The 20,952-nt window shown below is 43.1% G+C and overlaps 1 protein-coding gene across 4 annotated transcripts in view; it reads right to left on the reverse strand.

The window, feature by feature from the left end:
• The window catches only part of LOC147105761 (plexin-B2-like), a 274,135-nt gene that overhangs the window by 85,531 nt on the left and 167,652 nt on the right, over window positions 1-20,952 (reverse strand). For 3 of the 4 annotated variants that reach the window (XM_086010484.1, XM_086010483.1, XM_086010485.1), the window contains exons 3-4: window positions 8,892-10,014; window positions 1,669-1,854 (exon numbers count right to left, since the gene is read on the reverse strand). In XM_086010484.1, coding sequence (XP_085866610.1) covers window positions 1,669-1,854; window positions 8,892-10,001 — 1,296 coding nt within the window. In that variant the 5' untranslated portion in view covers window positions 10,002-10,014. The remainder of the gene's footprint in view (window positions 1-1,668; window positions 1,855-8,891; window positions 10,015-20,952) is intronic. The other variant, XM_086010486.1, reaches the window with a different exon arrangement.

The following is a 20,952-nucleotide window of genomic DNA, read 5'->3' on the forward strand; positions in this document are numbered from 1 at the left end:
CGTTTGAGGTTTGCCTTTTTTTTAATACATGACTTACTATCCTCAGTTTTAAAAGTTGGCCTGCTGCAGGGAGGGGCGTCTTGCTTTATCTGCCAAATAGTCCTTGAGCTGGTGAGCTGTCCAGTGTCTCACTTGGCGCACTGCATCATTTGCAAAAGAGTAAGCGGAAGGTCTGTGCCAAACTCTTGTGCCTTTTCTAGGTGTGCAATTTTAACAGTGCTCTCTGCCTTGCCATTTAAATGTGGATACCTTGGTGGGCTGGTGACTCGATGGAACAATGAGTTCCAATGCATGGAATTCCCTTGAATTCGATGGTGGTCTGTTGTCTGATGTAACCTCATTTGGAATTCAGTAATGTGCAAAATGAGCTTTTGCCTCAAGTCTGCTTTCCACTGCTTTGTTTATTAAATAAAAATATTGTCCATTTCAAAAAAAAAATCAGGGTAATAGAACATAAGACAGTTTCATCCGATCAACAGATCACACCCTATTTTCTCCCAGGGCTTTTCTGGAATTCGGTGGCTAAAAATCAATTCCTTTTGCTGTTTAGCTTGAAACTTCTTGCACACATCACACCTAGGTTATATATCAGCTAGGTCTATCTCTAGATCCTTGTTCATCAGGTGCCCGTCAACCATTTCTCTAATTCTCCAAGGATAATGGCATGTCCTGATGTGCGCTTGGTTCACCAGCACATGGCTCCAATGCCGCAGGAGTCGGAGTCCTTCCCTCCAACACCACATATTAACCGTCCGAATTCGGATGTTCCCGTGCTGGTTAGTGTGGGGAACTGGCAGTAAACCCAAGATTAGCGACCACACTTTAGGTTTGTCTTCCTCTTCTTTACCTCCCACAAATTACAAGCTGTTAAAACCCAAGCTTGTTGTTATCTCCTCACCATTGCTTCCTGACTGGCCCTTTTTGCTACTCTTGTATCTTGGCAGCATCCACAATTCCTTTACTCAGGTTTCTCAATTAAAAAGGAATGGAATAGGGATTGTCCAGAGGATGGGAAGAGAATGAAGAAAGAGGTTGCAGTCATGCAATAATGCAAGTTCTAGCTTTTTCAGATTGATTTCTTCCTTGGAGCATATGAATAGTCATTGCTTACCACCTCAGAGTTCTCTTTCAGAGGCTGTGGTTTTAAAAGTGATGACCACTGCTGCCTAAGTTTAAATTAATGACTCATGTAGTAGATTTGTCACATTTAGCCGAGTAATATCTAATTTTATTCAAGAAGTAATTCAGAAGCTAGTCAAGGCACTTGCATTTTTGTATTGATGTTTTCCACAAGTTACATTCAAATGTTTATTCCAACTCTGCTATAAAATGACTTATCAGAAAGTGGTGAACCCTCTTTGATTAAAGATGCGCTAAGAGTAAAAATAAAACATGCCTTCAGTATTGATACGGAATAGGGAAAAGAGGAACTGGTCACAAAGAGTCAGATCCAGAACGTAGAAAAAGAAACGGTGAAAAACTGGAGCCAGGGATAAGCATACTGATATTTTAAAAAGGTAGCAAAGGTCCAGCTTTCTTTTCTTTCCAAAGTGATGGAAAAGCTGAAAAGCTTCTCCCAGCTAGGTAAGGAGTTGAAATTTTCAGCACAGATCCCACTTGTCTGTTTTTAAATATAAAAAAGTAGGAGGTTTCCCCCCAAAGTCTTACCTTATGAATTTCTCCTTTTATGTTGCCTAAAAAGGCAATTGTATTTTCATTCTCCACGGTCACAGCTATTGCTGATAAATTGGTACCATAATGTTTCAGTGATTTAGCAGTAACACCCCCTTTACTTGCAATGGGGTATGGAAGATGTTCACTGCTGCAAGGATACGCCTTTGATTGGTTCTGCTGCTGTAGCAATAAAAAAAGGGAATGAAAGTTAGCTCTAATTTTCATAAATCAATACAGATGAATAAATAGAAAAATTTCTGTCAATGCTAACAATTATGAGGATTATAAGCTTTTGTAAAATGAATACGCTACTTAAAAGTAGTTGTCTTCTGAAAAAGAGCGTTTGGAAAATCTTTTTTGTACCGGTTAGCAACCACACAATACAATAACAAAATTAATCTCCTTGCCATTCGTGCATGATGTGGCTCTCCTATCTTTTTGCCTTCCTTGTAAAAAGAAATCTGAATACATTTTCAAGACAGTGGGCAAAACTTTCAACTCCAAAGGAGGCGCAAAATGGGCACTAGCAGATCAACCACCCATTATACAAACCGCTTGATTTTCTGCTCCATCCGTTGAAGTTGAAGTTTTCGCCCAACGCCTCTTAAGTTCGCACATTCCGAAGATACCCAAGAAATAAGCTGACAATAGGAATTGGTGTACAACGGCAATAGGGTGCACTTTCGCGGGCTTTCCCCCCCCCCCCCCCCCAGAGGCCGGTGGCGGGAGCAGAGATACAGCGAGTATTTAAACTCACTTTCGCGGGCTTTTTTTTTTTTTTTTATACAGAGGCCGGTGTCAGGAGTGGAGAGAGCGGAGCTACAGTGAGTATTTAAACTCACTTTCACGGGCTTTTTTTTTTTTTATATACAGAGGCCGGTGTCGGGAGCAGAGGTACAGTGACTATTTAAACTCACTTTCGCAGGCTTTTTTACAGAGGCTTACCAATCTCACAGCTTACCAATCTCACGATGGCGTTCCGGAGCCACGTCACGATTCAAAAAGTGACGCGGGCAAGAGGAAGCAGCTGAGTGGGTGAGTACAGCCAGGTGAATATTTATACTACTCTATAGTTTGACAGTTAAGGTTAATAGTTTATAAAGTTTAGGTCTTAATTTTTGTGGTTATAGTTTCTAAGATCTCTGTTGAAAAGCGGGGAGTGCTGGTAAACAAGGGCCCTTGAGTATATCATTTAATTGTAGTGTAATTAGTGGTATTGATTTGATTTAATTTAAATTAATTAATTAAAGGGTAAGTCATGGCAGCACAGCTCGGCCCCGTGGCATGCTCCTCCTGCACTATGTGGGAAATCAGGGACACTTCCGATGTCCCTGACGACCATGTGTGCGGGAAGTGTATCCAGCCGCAGCTACTGGCAGACCGCATTGCGGCGCTGGAGCTGCGAATGGATACATACTGGAGCATTCACGATGCTGAGGACATCGTGGATAGCATGTTTAATGATTTGATCACACCGCAGGTAAAGGCTGCACAGGCAGGAAGGGAATGGGTGACCGCCAGGCAGAGTAGTAGGTGCAGGCAGGTAGTGCAGGGGTCCCCTGTGGCCATCCCCTTCTCAAACAGATATACCGCTTTGGATATTGTTGAGGGAGATGGCTTATCGGGGGAAGGCAGCAACAGCCAACTTCCTGGCAGCATGGGTGGTTCTGCTGCACAGGACAGGAGGAAAAAGAGCAGGAGAGTTATAGTGATAGGGGATTCTATTGTAAGGGGAATAGATAGGCATTTCTGCAGCCGCAAACGAGACTCCAGGATGGTATGTTGCCTCCCTGGTGCAAGGGTCAAGGATGTCTCGGGGCGGCTGCAGGGCATTCTGGAGGGGGAGGGTGAACAGCCAGTTGTCGTGGTGCATATAGGTACCAACGATATAGGTAAAAAACGGGATGAGGTCCTAAAAGCTCAATATAGGGAGTTAGGAGGTAAATTCAAAAATAGGATCTCAAAGGTAGTAATCTTAGGATTGCTACCAGTGCCATGTGCTAGTCAGAGTAGAACTAGAAAGATATTTCAGATGAATACGTGGCTAGAGGAATGGTGCAAGGGGGAGGGATTCAAATTCCTGGGATATTAGAACAGGTTCTGGGGGAGGTGGGACCAGTACAAACTGGACGGTTTGCACCTGGGCGGGACTGGGACTGATGTCCTAGGGGGAGTGTTTGCTAGTGCTGTTGGGGAGGGTTTAAACTAAAATGGCAGGGGGTTGGGAACCTGTGCAGGGAGACAGAGGAAAGGGAAGCAAGGATAGAAACAAAAGACAGGAAGGAGAAAAGCAAAAGTGGAAGGCAGAGAAATCAAGGGTGTAACTCAAACAGGGCTACAATAAATAATAATTCTAAAAGGTCTAAGAGTGTTGAAAAAACAAGCTGAAGGCTTTGTGTCTTAATGCGAGGAGCATTCGCAATAAAGTGGATGAATTAGCTGCACAAATAGATGTAAACAGATATGATATAATTGGGATTAGAGAGACATGGCTCCAGGGTGACCAAGGCTGGGAATTCAACATCCAGGGGTATTCAATATTCAGGAAGGGCAGGCAAGAAGGAAAAGGAGGTGGGGTAGCATTGCTGGTTAAAGAGATTAACACAATAGTGAGGAAGGATATTAGCGCTGATGATGTGGAATCTGTATGGGTAGAGCTGAGAAATACCAAGGGGCAGAAAACATTAGTGGGAGTTGCATACAGACCCCCAAACAGTAATGCTGAGGTTGGGGATGGCATTAAATGGGAAATTAGAGACATGTGCAATAAGAGCACAGCAGTTATCATGGGTGACTTTAATCTACATATAGATTGGGCTAACCAAATTAGTAACAATACGGTGGAGGAGGAATTCCTTGAGTGTATACGGGATGGTTTCCTGGACCAATATGTCGAGGAATCAACTAGAGATCAGGCCATCTTAGACTGGGTATTATGTAATGAGAAAGGATTAATTACCAATCTTATTGTGCGAGGCCCCTTGGGGAGGAGCGATCATAATACAGGAAACTCTCGATTTACCGGCACCCAAACAACCGGAAATCTCGGTTAACCGACAAAATTCAGGAGTAGGTTCAGTTAAGATTTTCTTCATATTAGTGGCCGTTTCTTGATTCTTGGCTGTGTAATCAGGGGTTTCTGCACTTGTTGCTAAGCAACAGGGACACTTGGTCTGTGGCCAGGGTTCTTGCAGCTGTTGCTAAGCAACAGGGAAGCTTGGATTTGTTGCTGTGTACGGAGCTCTCGTACCTTTTAACTATAACTCTGTAATCCGGACTTTTTGGTAAACCGGCACCATGCCGGTTCCGTCGGTGCCGGATAAAAAAAGTTTCCTGTATGATAGAATTCTTCATTAAGATGGAGAGTGAAGTAGTTGACTCAGACTAGGGTCCTGAATTTAAATAAAGGAAACTACAATGGTATGAGGCGCGAGTTGGCTAGGATGGATTGGGGAGCGTTACTTAAAGGGTTGACGGTGGCTAGGCAATGGCAAACATTTAAAGATCGCATGGATGAACTACAGAATTTGTTCATCCCTGTTTGGCATAAAAATAAAACAAAAAAGGTGACTCAACCGTGGCTAACAAGGGAAATTAGGGATAGCATAAGATCCAAGGAGAGGACATATAAATTGGCCAGAAAAAGCAGCAAACCTGAGGATTGGGAGCAGTTTAGGATTCAGCAAAAGGAGGACAAAGGGATTAATTAAGATGTGGAAAATAGAATATGAGAGTAAGCTTTCAGGGAACATAAAAACTGACTGTAAATGCTTCTGTAGATATGTGAAAAGAAAAAGATTGGTGAAGTCGAGCGTAGGTCCCTTGCAGTCAGAATCAGGGGAATTTATAATGGGGAACAAAGAAATGGAAGACCAATTAAATACATACTTTGGTTCTTCACAAAGCAAGACACAAATAACCTCCCAGAGATGTTAGGGAACATAGGGTCTAATGAGAGGGAGGAATTGAATGAAATCAGTATTTGTAGGGAAATGGTGTTTGGGAAATTGATGGGATTGAGGGCCGATAAATCCCCAGGGCCTGATAATCTACATCCTAGGGTACTTAAGGAAGTGGCCCCAAAAATATTAGATGCATTGCTGGTCATCTTCCAAAATTCGATAGACTCTGGAACAGTTCCCATGGATTGGAGGGTAGCGAATGTAACCCCACGATTTAAAAAAGGTGGTAGAGAGAAAATGGGGAATTATAGACCGGTAAGCCTGACATCGATAGTGGGGAAAATGCTACAGTCCATTATAAAAGATGTAATAGCAGAGCACTTGGAAAACAATGACAGGATCGGACAAAGTCAACATGGATTTACAAAAGGTAAATCATGCTTGACTAATCTACTGGAACTTTTTCAGGATGTATCTGGTAGAATAGATAAGGGAGAACCAGTGGATGTGGTGTATTTGGACTTTCAGAAGGCTTTTGATAAGGTCCAGCATTCAGAAGGCTTTTGATAAGGTCCAGCATAAGAGATTAGCATGCAAAGTTAAAGCACATGGGATTGGGGGTAAGGTACTGACTTGGATAGAGAACTGGCTGGCAGACAGGAAGCAAAGAGTTGGAATAAACGGGTACCCCCCCACCCCCCCAGGTATGTTGGCCTTCATAGCGAGAGGATTCGCGTACAGGAGCAAGGATGTCTTGCTGCAGTTGTACAGGGCCTTGGTGAGACCACACCTTGAGTATTGTGTGCAGTTTTGGTCGCCTTATCTGAGGAAGGATGTTCTTGCCATGGAGGGAGTGCAGCGAAGATTCACCAGACTGATACCTGGGATGGCAGGAATGACGTATGGAGAGAGATTGGGTCGATTAGGTTTATATTCGCTAGAGTTTAGAAGAATGAGAGGGGATCTCATTGAAACTTGTAACATTCTAACAGGACTAGACAGACTAGATGCAGGAAGGATGTTCCCGATGGCAGGGGAGTCCAGAACCAGAGGTCACAGTCTAAGGATAAGAGGTAAGCCATTTAGGACAGAGATGAGGAGGAATTTCTTCACCCAGAGAGTGGTGAACCTGTGGAATTCTCTACCACAGAAGGCAGTTGAGGCCAATTCATTAAATATATTCAAGAATGAGTTAGATATATTTCTTAAGGTTAAATGGAGAAAGCAGGGATAGGGTATTGAATTTGGATGGTCAGCCATGATCTCATTAAATGGCAGAACAGGCTCGAGGGGCCGAATGGCCTACTCCTGCTCCTATCTTCTATGTTTCTACGCACGTTATATATTACAACTTCCAGAAGGCATTTGCAGCAAAGGTAAAAGCTGCTAGGATAAAAAAAGTCATCTTCTTTGCCTCTCATCAACATCTCTGATCTGAATTCCATCAACCTCCCCACCTGCCTTCTCTGGCTAAGTCCAGGGCTGCGAGAACTCGGGAAATCACTGAACTCCAAGCTGAGTTTCCATCACCTTTGGGATGAGACAGGGCGGCATCTAGATCTGCTAGGTTTCTACCAATTTCAATGCATATCTGAAAATTGCTGTCCCAAGTGGGGGGGGGGGGGGGGGGGTGCGGATGGGGGCGTAATGGCTAGAAGGATCAATTACTGTTGGAAGACAGATGTCACTGGAATTCTGGAGAAACATTTCTAATGCATCCCCTTCCATGTTGCACAGCAGGATTACGCTGCCTTAGTGGGGCAGCCACCCACCCCTTTTACTTAAATAACCCCATCCCCAGAATCTGGGACAGGGCCACAGGGAGAGCTGAGCAGCGGGTGAAAGTTCCGCACTTCCAATGACACAATGGCATCATGGAATTTCCCCTCCTAATATGTTCCCTTGTTCTGGATTCCTGTACCAAAGGGAAAAGTTACTCTCTATTTACCTTGCCAAGTTCCCTTCATTGTTGTAACCACCTCAATCAGAACATCCCTTAACCACATCATCTTCAGGGAATATAAACAAAGTTCTCCCTATCTTCCATCACAGCCAAATCTCTTCATCCTACATATCATTACGATGAATTGTTGCTGGACTTTCTCCAAGGCCAGTATATGTTTCCAAAACCAGCCCGTGTTCACCAAGTATATTTGGATGGATTGGCAGGCATATTGCTAAGGATTCTGAAGTCAATTATGACTTCAATATTCTAACTTATCTATATGATAATGATGTAAATGCATAAAATTAATTTGATACTTCCAAACTATACTGTATTGTCAGTTTGCATTGCCTAAAGTGATCTCTAAGATGTTAAACTATTGGAGCACCTAAAACTGCACCAATTAGTCTTTTTGAGCAGCTTTGTACCTGCAAGCTAGTTTTAAAATCTATACTGGGGTCCTTAAATTCCTTTGTTTATCTATTGCCCTAGTGCCTCCCTATTTACAATTCTTACATCCACAGTGTACTAGCTCACATTCTCTTACTCACTTAATTTATCTGTGTCCTTTTGCTTGCCACCCTTCAGTCATTTATTTCTCCACTGTGGATTTTTCCTTGAATCCGCAGAATCAAAAAGCGTAGTTGAGGACTGATTTGAGCAATCCAGGCTTTTCAGATCTCAAAAGGGGACTTCAGCGGTATGAGATAATGAAACAGTTTAGAAAAACCAAGTCTGTAAACACTGCCTTAAGTTAATAGGTCAAGTGGTCACAGGTCCACGGGTCAAATGGTAAATTTAGAACAGATGTCAGGAAGTTCCTCATGCAAAGAATGCTAAACATGTGGAATGAAATTCTGAGTAGCAGTGTGGAGGCAAAAACTCTGGAATCAATTAAGAAACAGTTCTGATTGAGTTGAGTTGGAGGGATACAACTACAGGTTTGTTCTAAATGGTGAGCTAGGATGGCTTGAATGGACTTTCTCACTTATATTGTGATCTCTCATTAACAGTCTAACCAAGCTTACCCCAGGTCAGCAGCCAAATCCAGCAGTCAGAAACTACATAACCCATGGCCCAATTGTATTCAGCCATATCAAACTGCCCTCATCCTTGCACATGATCGGTTTCCATTGTATACATAATGCCGTTAGCAAAAATCCTATGTATTTTCTGCATGAAATGGGAAATGAGTTTGATTATTCGGTTTAAAAAGGGAAGTGTTCCTATTAGGTGTTGACTGACTTGAGTGTCCCAACGTCTGGTGACTACAAATAACAATTGAAGTATATTTCAATATACAGTATGGTATGAAATCTCATTTAAAAAAAAACACACTTTGAGGTAAGTGAATATTGAGCCCTAGTTACCTTCAAATCCTTAGGACAATTGAACTTATTGTCGGATTTGTAAGGATTATAAACGACATCTTTTCCATCTTGTTTCCCTTGGTTACTATAGCAGATTTCTCTATATTCTTCAATCTTTTCATTTATCTGCTTCAAAGAGAACATGCAGAAAGCAGATTTATCAGGAGAGGCTGTTTTTTGGTTACCTCTGTTAAACACGGCAAAGAGCACTTTATCCTGTGGAGTTACAGTCCCATAGGCCCCTGATTCGTTCATGTCCTGAGCAAGTTTTTCTCCAGGATTAGTGATGTAAGCAGACTGCACAAGATTACAATCATCACATCCCAGGACCATTTCAATGTAGGAATAGTAAGAGGCATCAGTAAGGCAAATACGCGATATATAGGTTTGAGGTTCATGTTGTGTTCCATCCGTTCGAGAGAAAATGAAATAAACAAAAGCACCATCTTCAAATGAAAATTTAAAGTCATGTCGATACTGTAGATGAGAGTCTGGTTTCACAGCTGAAGTATCTTGAATAAGCTCAAAAAAATGGTACGTTCCCACTGGAGAAAGTGTTCTGGTGCTAATTATTGTAGTGGAATATGCTGTCTGACTCTTTCCAACAAAAATCACCTGCTTGGGTCCCACCGTTGATTCAATCACGGTAGCTATGTGTCCCACAGTGGATTCATTACTTGCAACAAATGTAGCTTCTCCACCATTCTCATTTTCATAAATGACTTTACTGATGTTACTTAACTGCCATAATGAGCAAATTCCTCTAAATATACTTCCACATATCACAAGTCTATCCATATCTTTGTCTATTAAAAGAAGTTTGTTGTAATTATCAGTTTGTACTGCAGCTTTGCAACTTATTGTTATTGGTGGGACACACGATGGATCATCAGGTTTCGGACCAGTTGTTGTTCTCGCTTCCTGGTGGAGTTCTGCTGTTAGTTGATAGAGGAAATTCACTGCCCCAACATACACTCGCCCAGTGGTGTTGTCCATGGCCAAATGTAGCAGCTTTGTGGAGCTGTTAAATATATCATATCCTTCAATTCCAGGCTTAAAGCCTAAATAAAAGACTGCAAATGCACAGAATATCCAAGTCCAAGGTGACATTTCCAAATCTGAACTGCAAAACAAAAGCAAAGCACAAAGAGTATAAATACAAATGAAAAGGCAAACTATTTTTTTCTTTTCCAAATTAAAAAATAATTCCTTTTCTCACGTTCAGTCATCTCCAACCTATCTTAAAACTGATTAAATTGCTGAATGAGTCTGATAACAGATCTTAAAATAGTGTTCATGGCATGGCAAACATCTTATTTTGAGGTGTTTTACACAAAACAAAACATGGATCAAGCAAAGCTCATTCAGCTCTTAAAGCTCACTCAAATTCCAAATAAATTCAACATGGACTATTTACAGTAATCTAAATAATCCTTGATCCCCAAATGATAGTCAAGCAAAACTCCAGAATACTTACCCATCCAGGCATCTCCACTCTTCAACCCTGGCTTGCTGACATCCACAAACAACATCCATGGTTCCAGGAGCATTGTTTGAGGCGGTTACATTTTAAACCAGTATCCTCCCACTCTACATTCAGTCTAACCAAAATAATCTGCTTATATCTACATCTTGGCTTCTTAGCACACAAACTTCCAAATGCGCTCACTTGCGATCTATATTTGGTAAAAATAGGTTACTTCAATTTATACTTAAACAACTGTGCAGTTGAAGTACATTCATCACATTCCTTCAGACTGCATCCCTTTAGGGCTCACAGGCTCCATTTTTCTTGTATTACAAAGGCAGAATCACTGCATCTTAATCTCCATCGTATCTATATATATAAAGCGGCTCTTCTGTCTGTCTGTCTGTCCACCTGGTCTCTATACGTTTGGAAGTTACAGAGCGTACCGACGCGCGCGTCGCCTCAAAAGAAAGCTTGCGATTCCGGACCGGTCATAGGCGTATTTACGTTTTGGCCGGACAAAAATCCCCGCCCGCGGTATCCAAAAAACGTTCAGCGTTCCGCTCATTAGCATCTCATTAGCGACCGTGTGACGTCGAGGTCTTCCTACAGTTGAGTGTCGAGTGACTCGACGATTGACCAATCCTACGCTTCGGTCACCTGACCGGTCGACCAATCGGTGCGTGTGTGGGCGGGCCTTATCCTTCTGAACCGAGGTGAGTGGCCGCCATCTTGATTTTCCACGATTTTTTCCCCCACACTTTCTGTGTGTTAGGGAACTAAGGTAAATATTTCAATTATGTGTTAGGCAATTAATTAACAATTTATTTGAGTTTTATATTGTGTTTAGCAACCCCCCCCCCCTCCTCACCCTCGCGCAGGGGGGACTCGGGGCCTGAAGCTGAAAAAAATCTCTCTCTCTCTCCTTCTCCTCTTCCCTCTCTCTCTCTCCTTCTCCTCTTCCCTCTCTGTCTCTCTCTACTTCCCCCTCTCAGGTGTCGCGGACGGAGCACGGGCGCGCCGCCCGAAGTTTCCCACTCGCTAACGGCCTTGCCGGCTCCCGCGGGCCGCTCGCACTGACCGCGCATGCGCCGCCCACACTCACCGCGCATGCGCTGCCCGCCCGCCCGCAGCGGCCGTCCATCAGCCACGCGATACGCGGGGGACCTCAGCAACGGCACCGGACCTCAGGCGCTAGGCAGGGGGAGGGGCCGGAGAGAGGGAGACAGGGGAGGGGAGGGAGAGAGGGGAGGGAGGGAGGGGAGGGGAGGGAGAGAGGGGAGGGAGGGATAGGACAGGGAGAGGACATGACAGGGAGAGGGGGGACACACAGGGGCAGGGAGACCAAACGCCCCAAAATTGCCCTCGCGCCCCAAAATTGCCCTCGCAACGCGGGGCTCCCCAGCTAGTGCTTCAATAAAGCAATGAAAATCGGTTTCATTTAATTTGTCATCTTTATAATAAGCCGAACAGCTACCACCTCTCATTTTGATGGCTCCAATATTAGTCCTTATTCTTCAATCAATCATCACTCAGCATCTCATCTGGTCACCCATCCCTCTCCCACTGCTAATGTTACCTGCAAGAAACTTGGCTCGCTCTTCTGTGCACTTTTCTTCTCATTAAGTTTCTAGAAAAGCTAAACCAATTGGAACATTGCTCCCATATCCAGGCAGGTTCTTCTAGCAGCCCTTGCACTTTAGACAGGATACAAGAAAATGTTCATCATCTGATAGAAATATTGAAAATCTCAAGGCCAGTAAAAACCAGAGTGCATCTAGTCTTCTTTCCTGCTGTCATAGTAGTTGTAACCAATGGGTTTCCCTTCAAGATACTTCCCTAATTTGACCATCAAGAGATCCAAACTACTTGCTCAAATAACCTCCCTTGGTAAGCTCCTCCAAAAACTGACCACCCTCTCAGTGAAGTAATATTTTCTTGCACGCCATCTGAATCTATCCCACTTCAGTTTGCACTCAGATGTCTTCTTGTTCTGCTATACCAAAACAAATAGCCCTGACTAATCTTTTACATCCTAGAGCCATAATAATTTAAATATCTCAATTGTATTTCCCCCTTGGTCTTCTCCTGTCTAAGGAGGAGAGTCCCAGTTCTGAGAGTCTGTCTTTTATTCTCCAGTCCCCAAAGCACTTCAGTAGCTCTTCTCTGCATATTCATCTGCTCAGTCACATACTTCTTGTAATGAGAGTTCAAGAGCTGTGCAAGATACTCCAGGTATGGCAGACAGTTACAGGATCGCATTCAATCCACATTCTATTTGTTCAACCCAACATCCCACTTTCTTTCTTGACAGCAGCTGGACGATGGCTTACTGTCTTGAGGGATCGATCTACGGCTCTCCTAAATTTCATCCCTCTGCTTATTATTTCATAATAATCCAAAATGCATGATTTTACAATTATCTCTATTAATCTGCATCTGCCAATTGGCTGCCCACCTCCCCAAACATTTCAAGCTCTTCCTTAACTTGTCCTCCATCTTCCACTGTACTAACCGGCCCTGCTCATTTGGTATCATCTGCAAACTTCAAGATTGAACTATCATCTTCAATATCAGTTATGAAAATGTGAAAGAACCACCAACCCCAACATTAAGGCCGTGCAGTCCTTACTGATCATACAACTCCACCCAGAATAGCTGCCATTTACTCAGACCACAATTCTCACTTCAGGTCTCCAACCCAGTCTGTCACAACTTTCCTCATCAGGACTGAGATGAGGAGGAATTTCTTCACCCAGAGAGTGGTGAACCTGTGGAATTCTCTACCACACAAGGCAGTTGAGGCCAATTCATTAAATATATTCAAGAAGGAGTTGGATATATTTCTTAAGGCTAAAGGGATCAAGGGATATGGGGAGAAAGCAGGGACAGGGTACTGAATTTGGATGATCAGCCATGATCTCATTAAATGGTGGAACAGGCTCGAGGGGCCGAATGGCTTACTCCTGCTCCTATCTTCTATGTTTCTCTTATTGATGCTATTGTGGTCAATGCTCCTGTAAACTTCCCTCTCTTAGTCCTTCTAAACTCCAAGTGCACCATCCTACATGCATTTCCTCCTTTCTCATTTTTCCTGCTCTACTCTCCTTGCCCCTTTTTCATTTCTCATTTTCCTTTGGCAAGTTTAGTTTCATTCCCCGCTTTCTCAGCTACCTTTTTCGCTTCCAGTTTCTTGCATTATCTCTTGTGCTTTTCTCATTCTTGATTGATGGGGGAGACCAAGTTAATGCATTTTTACCAGCACAAGTTTGGCATTTACTAGTGCCATAGGTCAGATTCATTATACATCATCAGTGTTGTTAAGACATATCCGTAGAGAGAGAGAGAAAAAGAGAGAGAGAGAGAGAGAGAGCGCGCGTGAGAGAGAAGCTCCCAACTGTCCTGTTTTAATTGGGATATTAAATAATGCTCACAAAAAAAAGTAGCAGTGCAGAAACTCCCAAGCTGGAAAACGCCAGCCGATTGGCTAGTTCTACGGAAAACCATACTGCTGCTTTAACATTTTCAAAACACTGCGAATCGACAGGTTTGGAGGAAGCACAAGGCATTGCATCTGTAGTAGAACAGGATCCAACTGATGTGAACAATGCCAATGGGAAGAGAACAAAACATTTCTGGGATCAGTGTTGCTTCGTCCTACATCATTTACTCCAATTTCATACAATTCCTGGTTAACCACAAAATGTTCCCAATTATTCTTTCCGTTTGAAGCGCGGTATATGTAATTTGGTAGCAGTCCACACTGAGCATAACATAAAAAGAATATAACCTAAATGTAACTAGGTTCAAAACTGGGAATCTAAAAATGAAAAGCTCAACTATTCTAAATCACACAAAATATTCTGATATTCAAGTTTTCTTTTTACTGAGTAACCGAATGGAAGCCCCAAAGGACCGACTGTCTAAGTCAACACCAAGGCTGCAAAGAACAATGTCAGGAAATTACGTTGAGCAAACTCATCATACAAATACTTAACACATTTGTATCATAGTCTTCTGTCGGCTATTTTAAGAGGCACTCATTTTTAAAAACATTTTAAAATACTGGATTTGATTCCCAGTCTGTGTTGAATGAGCTAATCTCAGCCAGAACAGTGGGCACTAAATGGTCTGAGAGGGAAAAACCGTACCTGGCGAGTGATGATGCTCTCATTTACGGATTCCTGAGTCAAATTGTCTGCGTGGATTCTTGGGTGAACCCTGGTTTGGACTTGGCTCTGCTGTGTGCCCCTCCCCCACTACCTCACATTGATTCAGAGTCAATCCTCCCAACACGCCCCTCTTTCACATGTGAAGAATGGCCTCTTAGGCAAGCGCGTCACTGCAAGAGTCACTTCTTTCAAGGGAGATGGGATAAAAGGAGAAATTGGAAGGGAACTTGAAAACCAAAGGGGGCAAGGTACCGAACTCATTTTAGTCTGTACAGTATGATCCCCATTGGATTGGATGATGTACGCGACAGAGATCCTCGGGTCTTTCAAACAACTACTTTACGTTCATAAAAAGAGTTCTACAAGAATATATTTTAATAAAGCCCCTCATTATGAGAGCATGAAGTATGATAGTAAAAAAAAATTAAATAGAACACAATTGTCCATTTACAATATATATTTCACATTTTATTGGGTAGTTTTGCTGTACTAGGATGAAAAAACACACAGTCCCATATGTAAAAAAAAACCTGTGTGAATACAAACTGCTTCATTGCTGAATTGCCTGAAACTCATCCAACTTGCTCACTTTAAATTAGCAGATGTCAACTGTTTTTAATTTTGTGCATCCTTAAGAGGGTTAAATACAGATGTTGAGTTTCGCTGATTCAGAACAATAAGACCCAAATGGTATTCAATACATGCTCAGAAACTAAGGCAACACTTATGATTTATCTCACCCCCTTCTTCATGAGAAACAAGACTAGTGAGTGCTCTTGAAAATAAAAACCACAACAAAATGTCCCACTTTATTCATAGAATCATAGCAAGATACAGCACAGAAGGAGGCCATTCGGTCCATTGTGCCTGTGCCGGCTCTTTGAAAGAGCTATCCAGTTAGTCCCACTCCCCTGGTCTCACCCCGTAGCCATGCAAGGTTTTCCCTTCAAGTATTTACCCAATTCCCTTTTGAAAGTTATTATTGAATCTGCTTCCGCCACCCTTTCAGGCAGTGCATTCCAGATCATCATAATTCACTGCATAAAAAAAATTCTCATCTTGTCTATGGTTCTTTTGCCAATTACCCTGAATCTGTGTCCTCTGGTTACCGACCCTTCGGCCACTAGAAACAGTTTCTCCTTATTTACTGTCAAAACACTTCATGACTTTGAACACCTCTATTAAATCTCCCCTTAACCTTCTATGGTCTAAGGAGAACAAACCCAGTTTCTCCAGTCTCTCCATGTAATTGAAGTTCCTCACCCCTGGTACCATTCTAGTAAATCTCCTCTACACCCTTTCTAAGGCCTTGACATCCTTTCTAAAGTGTGGTGCCCAGAACTGAACACAATACTTCAGTTGGGGACTAACCAGTGATTTATAAAGGTTTAGCATAACCTCCTTGCTTTTGTACTCTATGCCTCTATTTATAAAGTCAAGGATCCATGCCTTCTCAACTTGTCCTGCCACGTTCAAAGATTTGTGCACATACACCCCCAGGTCTCTCTGTTCCTGCATTCCCTTTAAAACTGTACCCTTCAGTTTATATCGCCTCTCCTCATTCTTCCGACCATAACGCAGCACTTCACACTTCTCTGCGTTAAATTGCATCTGCCATGTCTCTGCCCATTTCACCAGTCTGTCTTATGTCCTGAAGTCTGTTACTATCCTCCTCACTGTTTACTACAGTTCTGGGCTTGGTGTTATCTGCAAACTTTGAGATTACGCCCTGTATATCCAAGTCCAGGTCATTAACATGTATCAAAAAGAGCAATGGTCCTAATACCGATCCCTGGGATACATCACTGTATACTTCCTGCCAGTCTGAAAAACAACCGTTTACCACTACTCTCTGCTTTCCGTCTCGTAGCCAATTTTGCATCCATGCTGTTATTGCCTCTTTGATCCCATGGGCTTCAATTTTGTTATCAATTCTCTTATGTGGTACTATTGCAAACGCCTTTTGTAAGTCCAAATACACATCATCAACCGCACTACCTTCATCAACCCTCTCCGTTACTTCATCAAAGAAATCAATCAAGCCACTCAAACACGATTTGCCTTTTAGAAACCGGTGCTGGCTGTCATTTATGAACCCATATTTTTCCAAGTGACAATTAATTTTGTCCCGGATTATCGTCTCAAAGTTTCCCCACCACCGACGGGAGGCTGACTGGGTTGGCGCGTTTATCCCTCTCTCTTTTATTGAACTTTTTACTTTCTTTTTCATTCTCAAAACTATTCACCCTGCAAGGAACCTGACCGACTGCCAGCTGGTAAAGATTTCATTGACATTTCTGTAATGGTTTTTGCAATTTGATTTCAACATTTTCCCAATAAAATGTGGCAATCAATAAACTGCCAAATCCTAATGAATTATTTTTTTTTCTGGCCAGTTCCAGCTGGTACAATCTCACACCAGGTACCATTCCTACACAAAAGAAGAAAAAAATACACAGGGAGTGGCTAACAATTACTGACAGTTCTCTAAGATGAAACCTATTTAATACAATTTACTCAATGAGTACACTGGAACATTTGAACTACACTTTTGAGCAGATGGTTTTATTTCACAAACAGTTGCAACACTATTTTGAGGTAAATGCCCCTGTTATCAGTCAAAGTGATGATTTATAGTGCTGTTGTGATTACTACGGCCATGCTGTAGCTGAAGAATAAAGGCTTGGTCCAGAAAAAAGTGTATATAATTATACATATATTTCAAAATGTGGTTACATAAGCTGCAGAATTAACCTAGGTTTAAGTGTACTTTTCCCAAAAAGCACATTAGTCAGGTTAAACCACTCAAAACCACTGTCACACAAACTGGCCACATATGGGTACTTCATAGCTGCCATGGCAACTCTCAGTTTGTTGGTTTTATAACCATCTGCCTTCACTATGCATCTCCAAAATGGCAGAGATTGAGTTGGGGGAGGGGGTGGGGCGGCAGAGGATAGAGAAGAGAGAGGGAGGGGAGAGAAGAGAAGGCGGAAAGAAGGGAGGGAGGGGAGAGAACATGGAGGAGAGAGGAGAGGGTGGGGCAGGTGGGAGAGGGCTAGAGAGAGAGAGAGAGAGGGCGGGCGAAAGTGTGAGAGAGGGGCAGGCGGTGGACGAGGGGGGACGGGCGAGGGCGGGAGGGGACGGACAAGAGAGGGCGAGGGCGGGAGGGGACGGGAGAGGGCGAGGGCGGGAGGGGACGGACCAGAGAGAGAGGGCGAGGGCGGGAGGGGACGGGCAAGGGCGGGAGGGGGCGAGTGTGAGCTGATGCACTTTGGGAGGAATAATATGGATAGACAGTATACAATAAATGGCACAATTTTGAAAATAGTAGATGATGAAAGAGATCTTGTTGTCCATATACACAAATCCTTAAATGTGGCAGGGCAAGTTATTCAGGTGGTGAAAAAAGCAAAAGCAAAATACTGCAGATGCTGGAAATCTGAAATAAAAACAGAAAATGCTGGCAATACTCAGCAGGTCAGGCAGCATCTGTGGAGAGAGAAATAGAGTTAACGTTTCAGATCGATGACCCTACATGAAAACTGGATTAAAAAAGCATCTAGGTTCCCTGGGGTTTTAAATAGAGGAATAGAATATAAAAGCGAAGAGATCATGCTGGAACTTTATAAATCACTGGTTAGGCCTCTGCTGGAGTATTGTGGACAATTCTGGGCCCCACACTTCAGGAAAGCTGTAAAGGTCTTAGAAAGGGTAGAGGGTGTTGTGTATGTACCTTTAAGGGAATAACTGGTCTTAGACTGCAGTACCGGCAGTGACCACCCCTGTATAAAAGGCCCTAGCAGGCTTCTGTAGTTTCAGTTTCAAGCTGCCTCTTGTTCAGTAAAGTACCTGTTAAACTGTTCTCCCGAAGTCCGTGTATTATTGAGGCGCGGACTTTACAAAGGGGTTTACCAGGATGTTACCAGGGATGAGGGACTTCAGTTATGAGGAGAGGTTGGAAAAGTTAGGACTGTTTCCTTGGAACAGAGAAGGTTAAGAGGTGACCGAATAGAGGCTTTCAAGATGATGAGAGGTTTTGATAGAGAAAATTATTGCCTCTGGCGAGTTGGTCAATAACTGCAGGTCATACATTCAAAATCATTGGCAAAAGATTTAGAGGGGCGATGAGGAGACATTCTTTCCACTCAGAGTTGCTGGGATCTGCAACGCTCTGCCTGAAAAGGTGGTGGAAGCGGATTCCATAAATATTTTTAAATTGGAGTTGGACAGAGACTTGAGGTTGAGGAACTTACAGGGTTACGCACAAAAAGTGGGACTAAGCACGTTGCTCTTTCAAAGAGCCAGCACAGCCATGATGGGCTGATTGGCCTCCTTCTGTGCTGCAAGTTTCTACGATTCATAGAAACACAGAAAAATAGGAGCAGGAGTAGGCCTTTAGGTCCTTCGAGCCTGCTCTGCCATTCAATATGATCTATTGTAGGAACGTGGGTTCCTAACTAAAAGACTGAGTTCTACTCAGGCAATCAAACAAAATGAACTTTAATGAAACAAACAGGCTTTAACAATAAACTGCAGGGTAACATCGAATGTAGGTCTGCTCTCTCTGGAGGCTCCACGAGGACTGCCCCTGCAGTCCTGTGGCTGACGTCATCACGTTTTCCTGCCAGTCAGGGATCACGTGATGAACGGCGTGACGTCATCACATTTTAACCGCGCTGTTAAAGCAACCACACTCTGTACAGTTAAACAGCATAAATAAAGATACAGACTCAGACTGTAGCTAACATGTTGTTAAAGGAATTATATACAAACGATCTGAGTCCTTTGGTGGCTCCGCCACACTATGTTTATTTTTATGAGTATGAGTACTGAGGGAGTGCTGCATTGTTGGAGAGGTCATCTTCCCGCTGAGATGTTAAACCGAGGCTCTGTCCTCCTGTTCATGTGGATACAAACAACCTTATTGACTGAGGAGCAGGGAGTTCTCCTGATGTCCTGCTCAACATTCATCCCTCAAATTCCGCCAAAAATAGATAAACTGCTTCTGCATCCCATTTGCTTCTTGTGGGACTTTGCTATGTGCAAAATGGCTGCCACATTTGCCCAACAGTGACTACGCCCCAAATGTAATTCATTGGGAAGGGCTTTGGGAGGCCCTGCGGGTGTGATTCGGTTCTAAATAAATGCAAGTTCTTTTAAAAGGAAAAGAAGACCTGAAGGTAAAATTAAAATGAGCAAATAAATGTAGTTGAAGTAATGCAAGAACCGATAGAAAATGCATAAATGTTATTCAAAAGTTGAAAATTGAGGGTATTTATTTTAAGGTTAGTATTCCAGCTGTGAAGCCAAACCTGATATCTGATTGTTTTTTTGTTGCAACAGCTGCAAGATATCAAATCGAATTCCTTGCAAACAAGTTACTCCAAAATGAAGCATCCTCCTCCTGACTTCATTTAAAAAAGGAACTGTTGAAGTTGGGAAACTATTGGCACACCTTCCCAATGGGGTTTATAAATATACATTACAGATAGCAGACCTCATTCATCTCACAAATCAGCAGCCACATGACAAGGAAGCCAAGTCACTAAAATGTACAAATGACAACATGATAACAGCTTCTTTCTCTCCCAAAATGGCAGCCTCAATTTTAATTCAGGTTTATGGTCTTCAAATCACGTGGGTGTCACTCGTAACATCGCTCTCCTTCCACGCTAACCGTTGATGTGAATCATCTTATTTGGCCTGCTGACCCTGTAGATTAATGACTCATTCTGTGGTATTGCTCCTGAATGTGATACATAAAAATAATAATGGCTTTATTGATCCTCACACTTTCAGATCTTGATTGAATGGAGGCCAAAATTTTTCTCCCCCCTCCTCTTTTTGTTTGCTTCATTTGCAGTATGTGGTGTTGCTGGCAAGGCCGGCATTTATTGCCCATTCCTAGTTGCCCTCGAGAAGTTGGTGGTGAGCCGCCTTCTTGAACCGCTGCAGTCCGTGAAGGTACTCCCACAGTGCTGTTAGGGAGGGAGTTCCAGGATTTTGACCCAGTGACGATGAAGGAACGGCGATATACTTCCAAGTCAGGATGGTGTGTGACTTGGAGGTGGTGGCTGCCATTGTCCTTCTAGGTGGGAGAGGTCGCGGGTTTTGAGGGTGCTGTCGAAGAAGCCTTGGCGAGTTGCTGCAGTGCATCTTGTAGATGGTACACACTACAGATACTATGCCCTGGTGTTGGAGGGCATGCATGTTTAAGGTGGTGGATGGGGTGCCAATCAAGTGGGCAGCTTTGTCATGGATGGTGTTGAGCTTCGAGCGTTGTTGGAGAGAGTAGTCCATCACACTCCTGGCTTGTGCCTTGTAGATGGTGGAACAGCTTTGGCGAGCCAGGTGGTGTTGCGTGCCACAGAATACCCAGCCTTTGAACTGTTCTTGTCGCCACAGTATTTCTGCAGCT

This window comes from Somniosus microcephalus, chromosome 17 (assembly GCF_052327205.1).
Source record: "Somniosus microcephalus isolate GS21.2 chromosome 17, FLI_Smic_1.0, whole genome shotgun sequence".
Classification (NCBI taxonomy): Eukaryota; Metazoa; Chordata; class Chondrichthyes; order Squaliformes; family Somniosidae; genus Somniosus; species Somniosus microcephalus.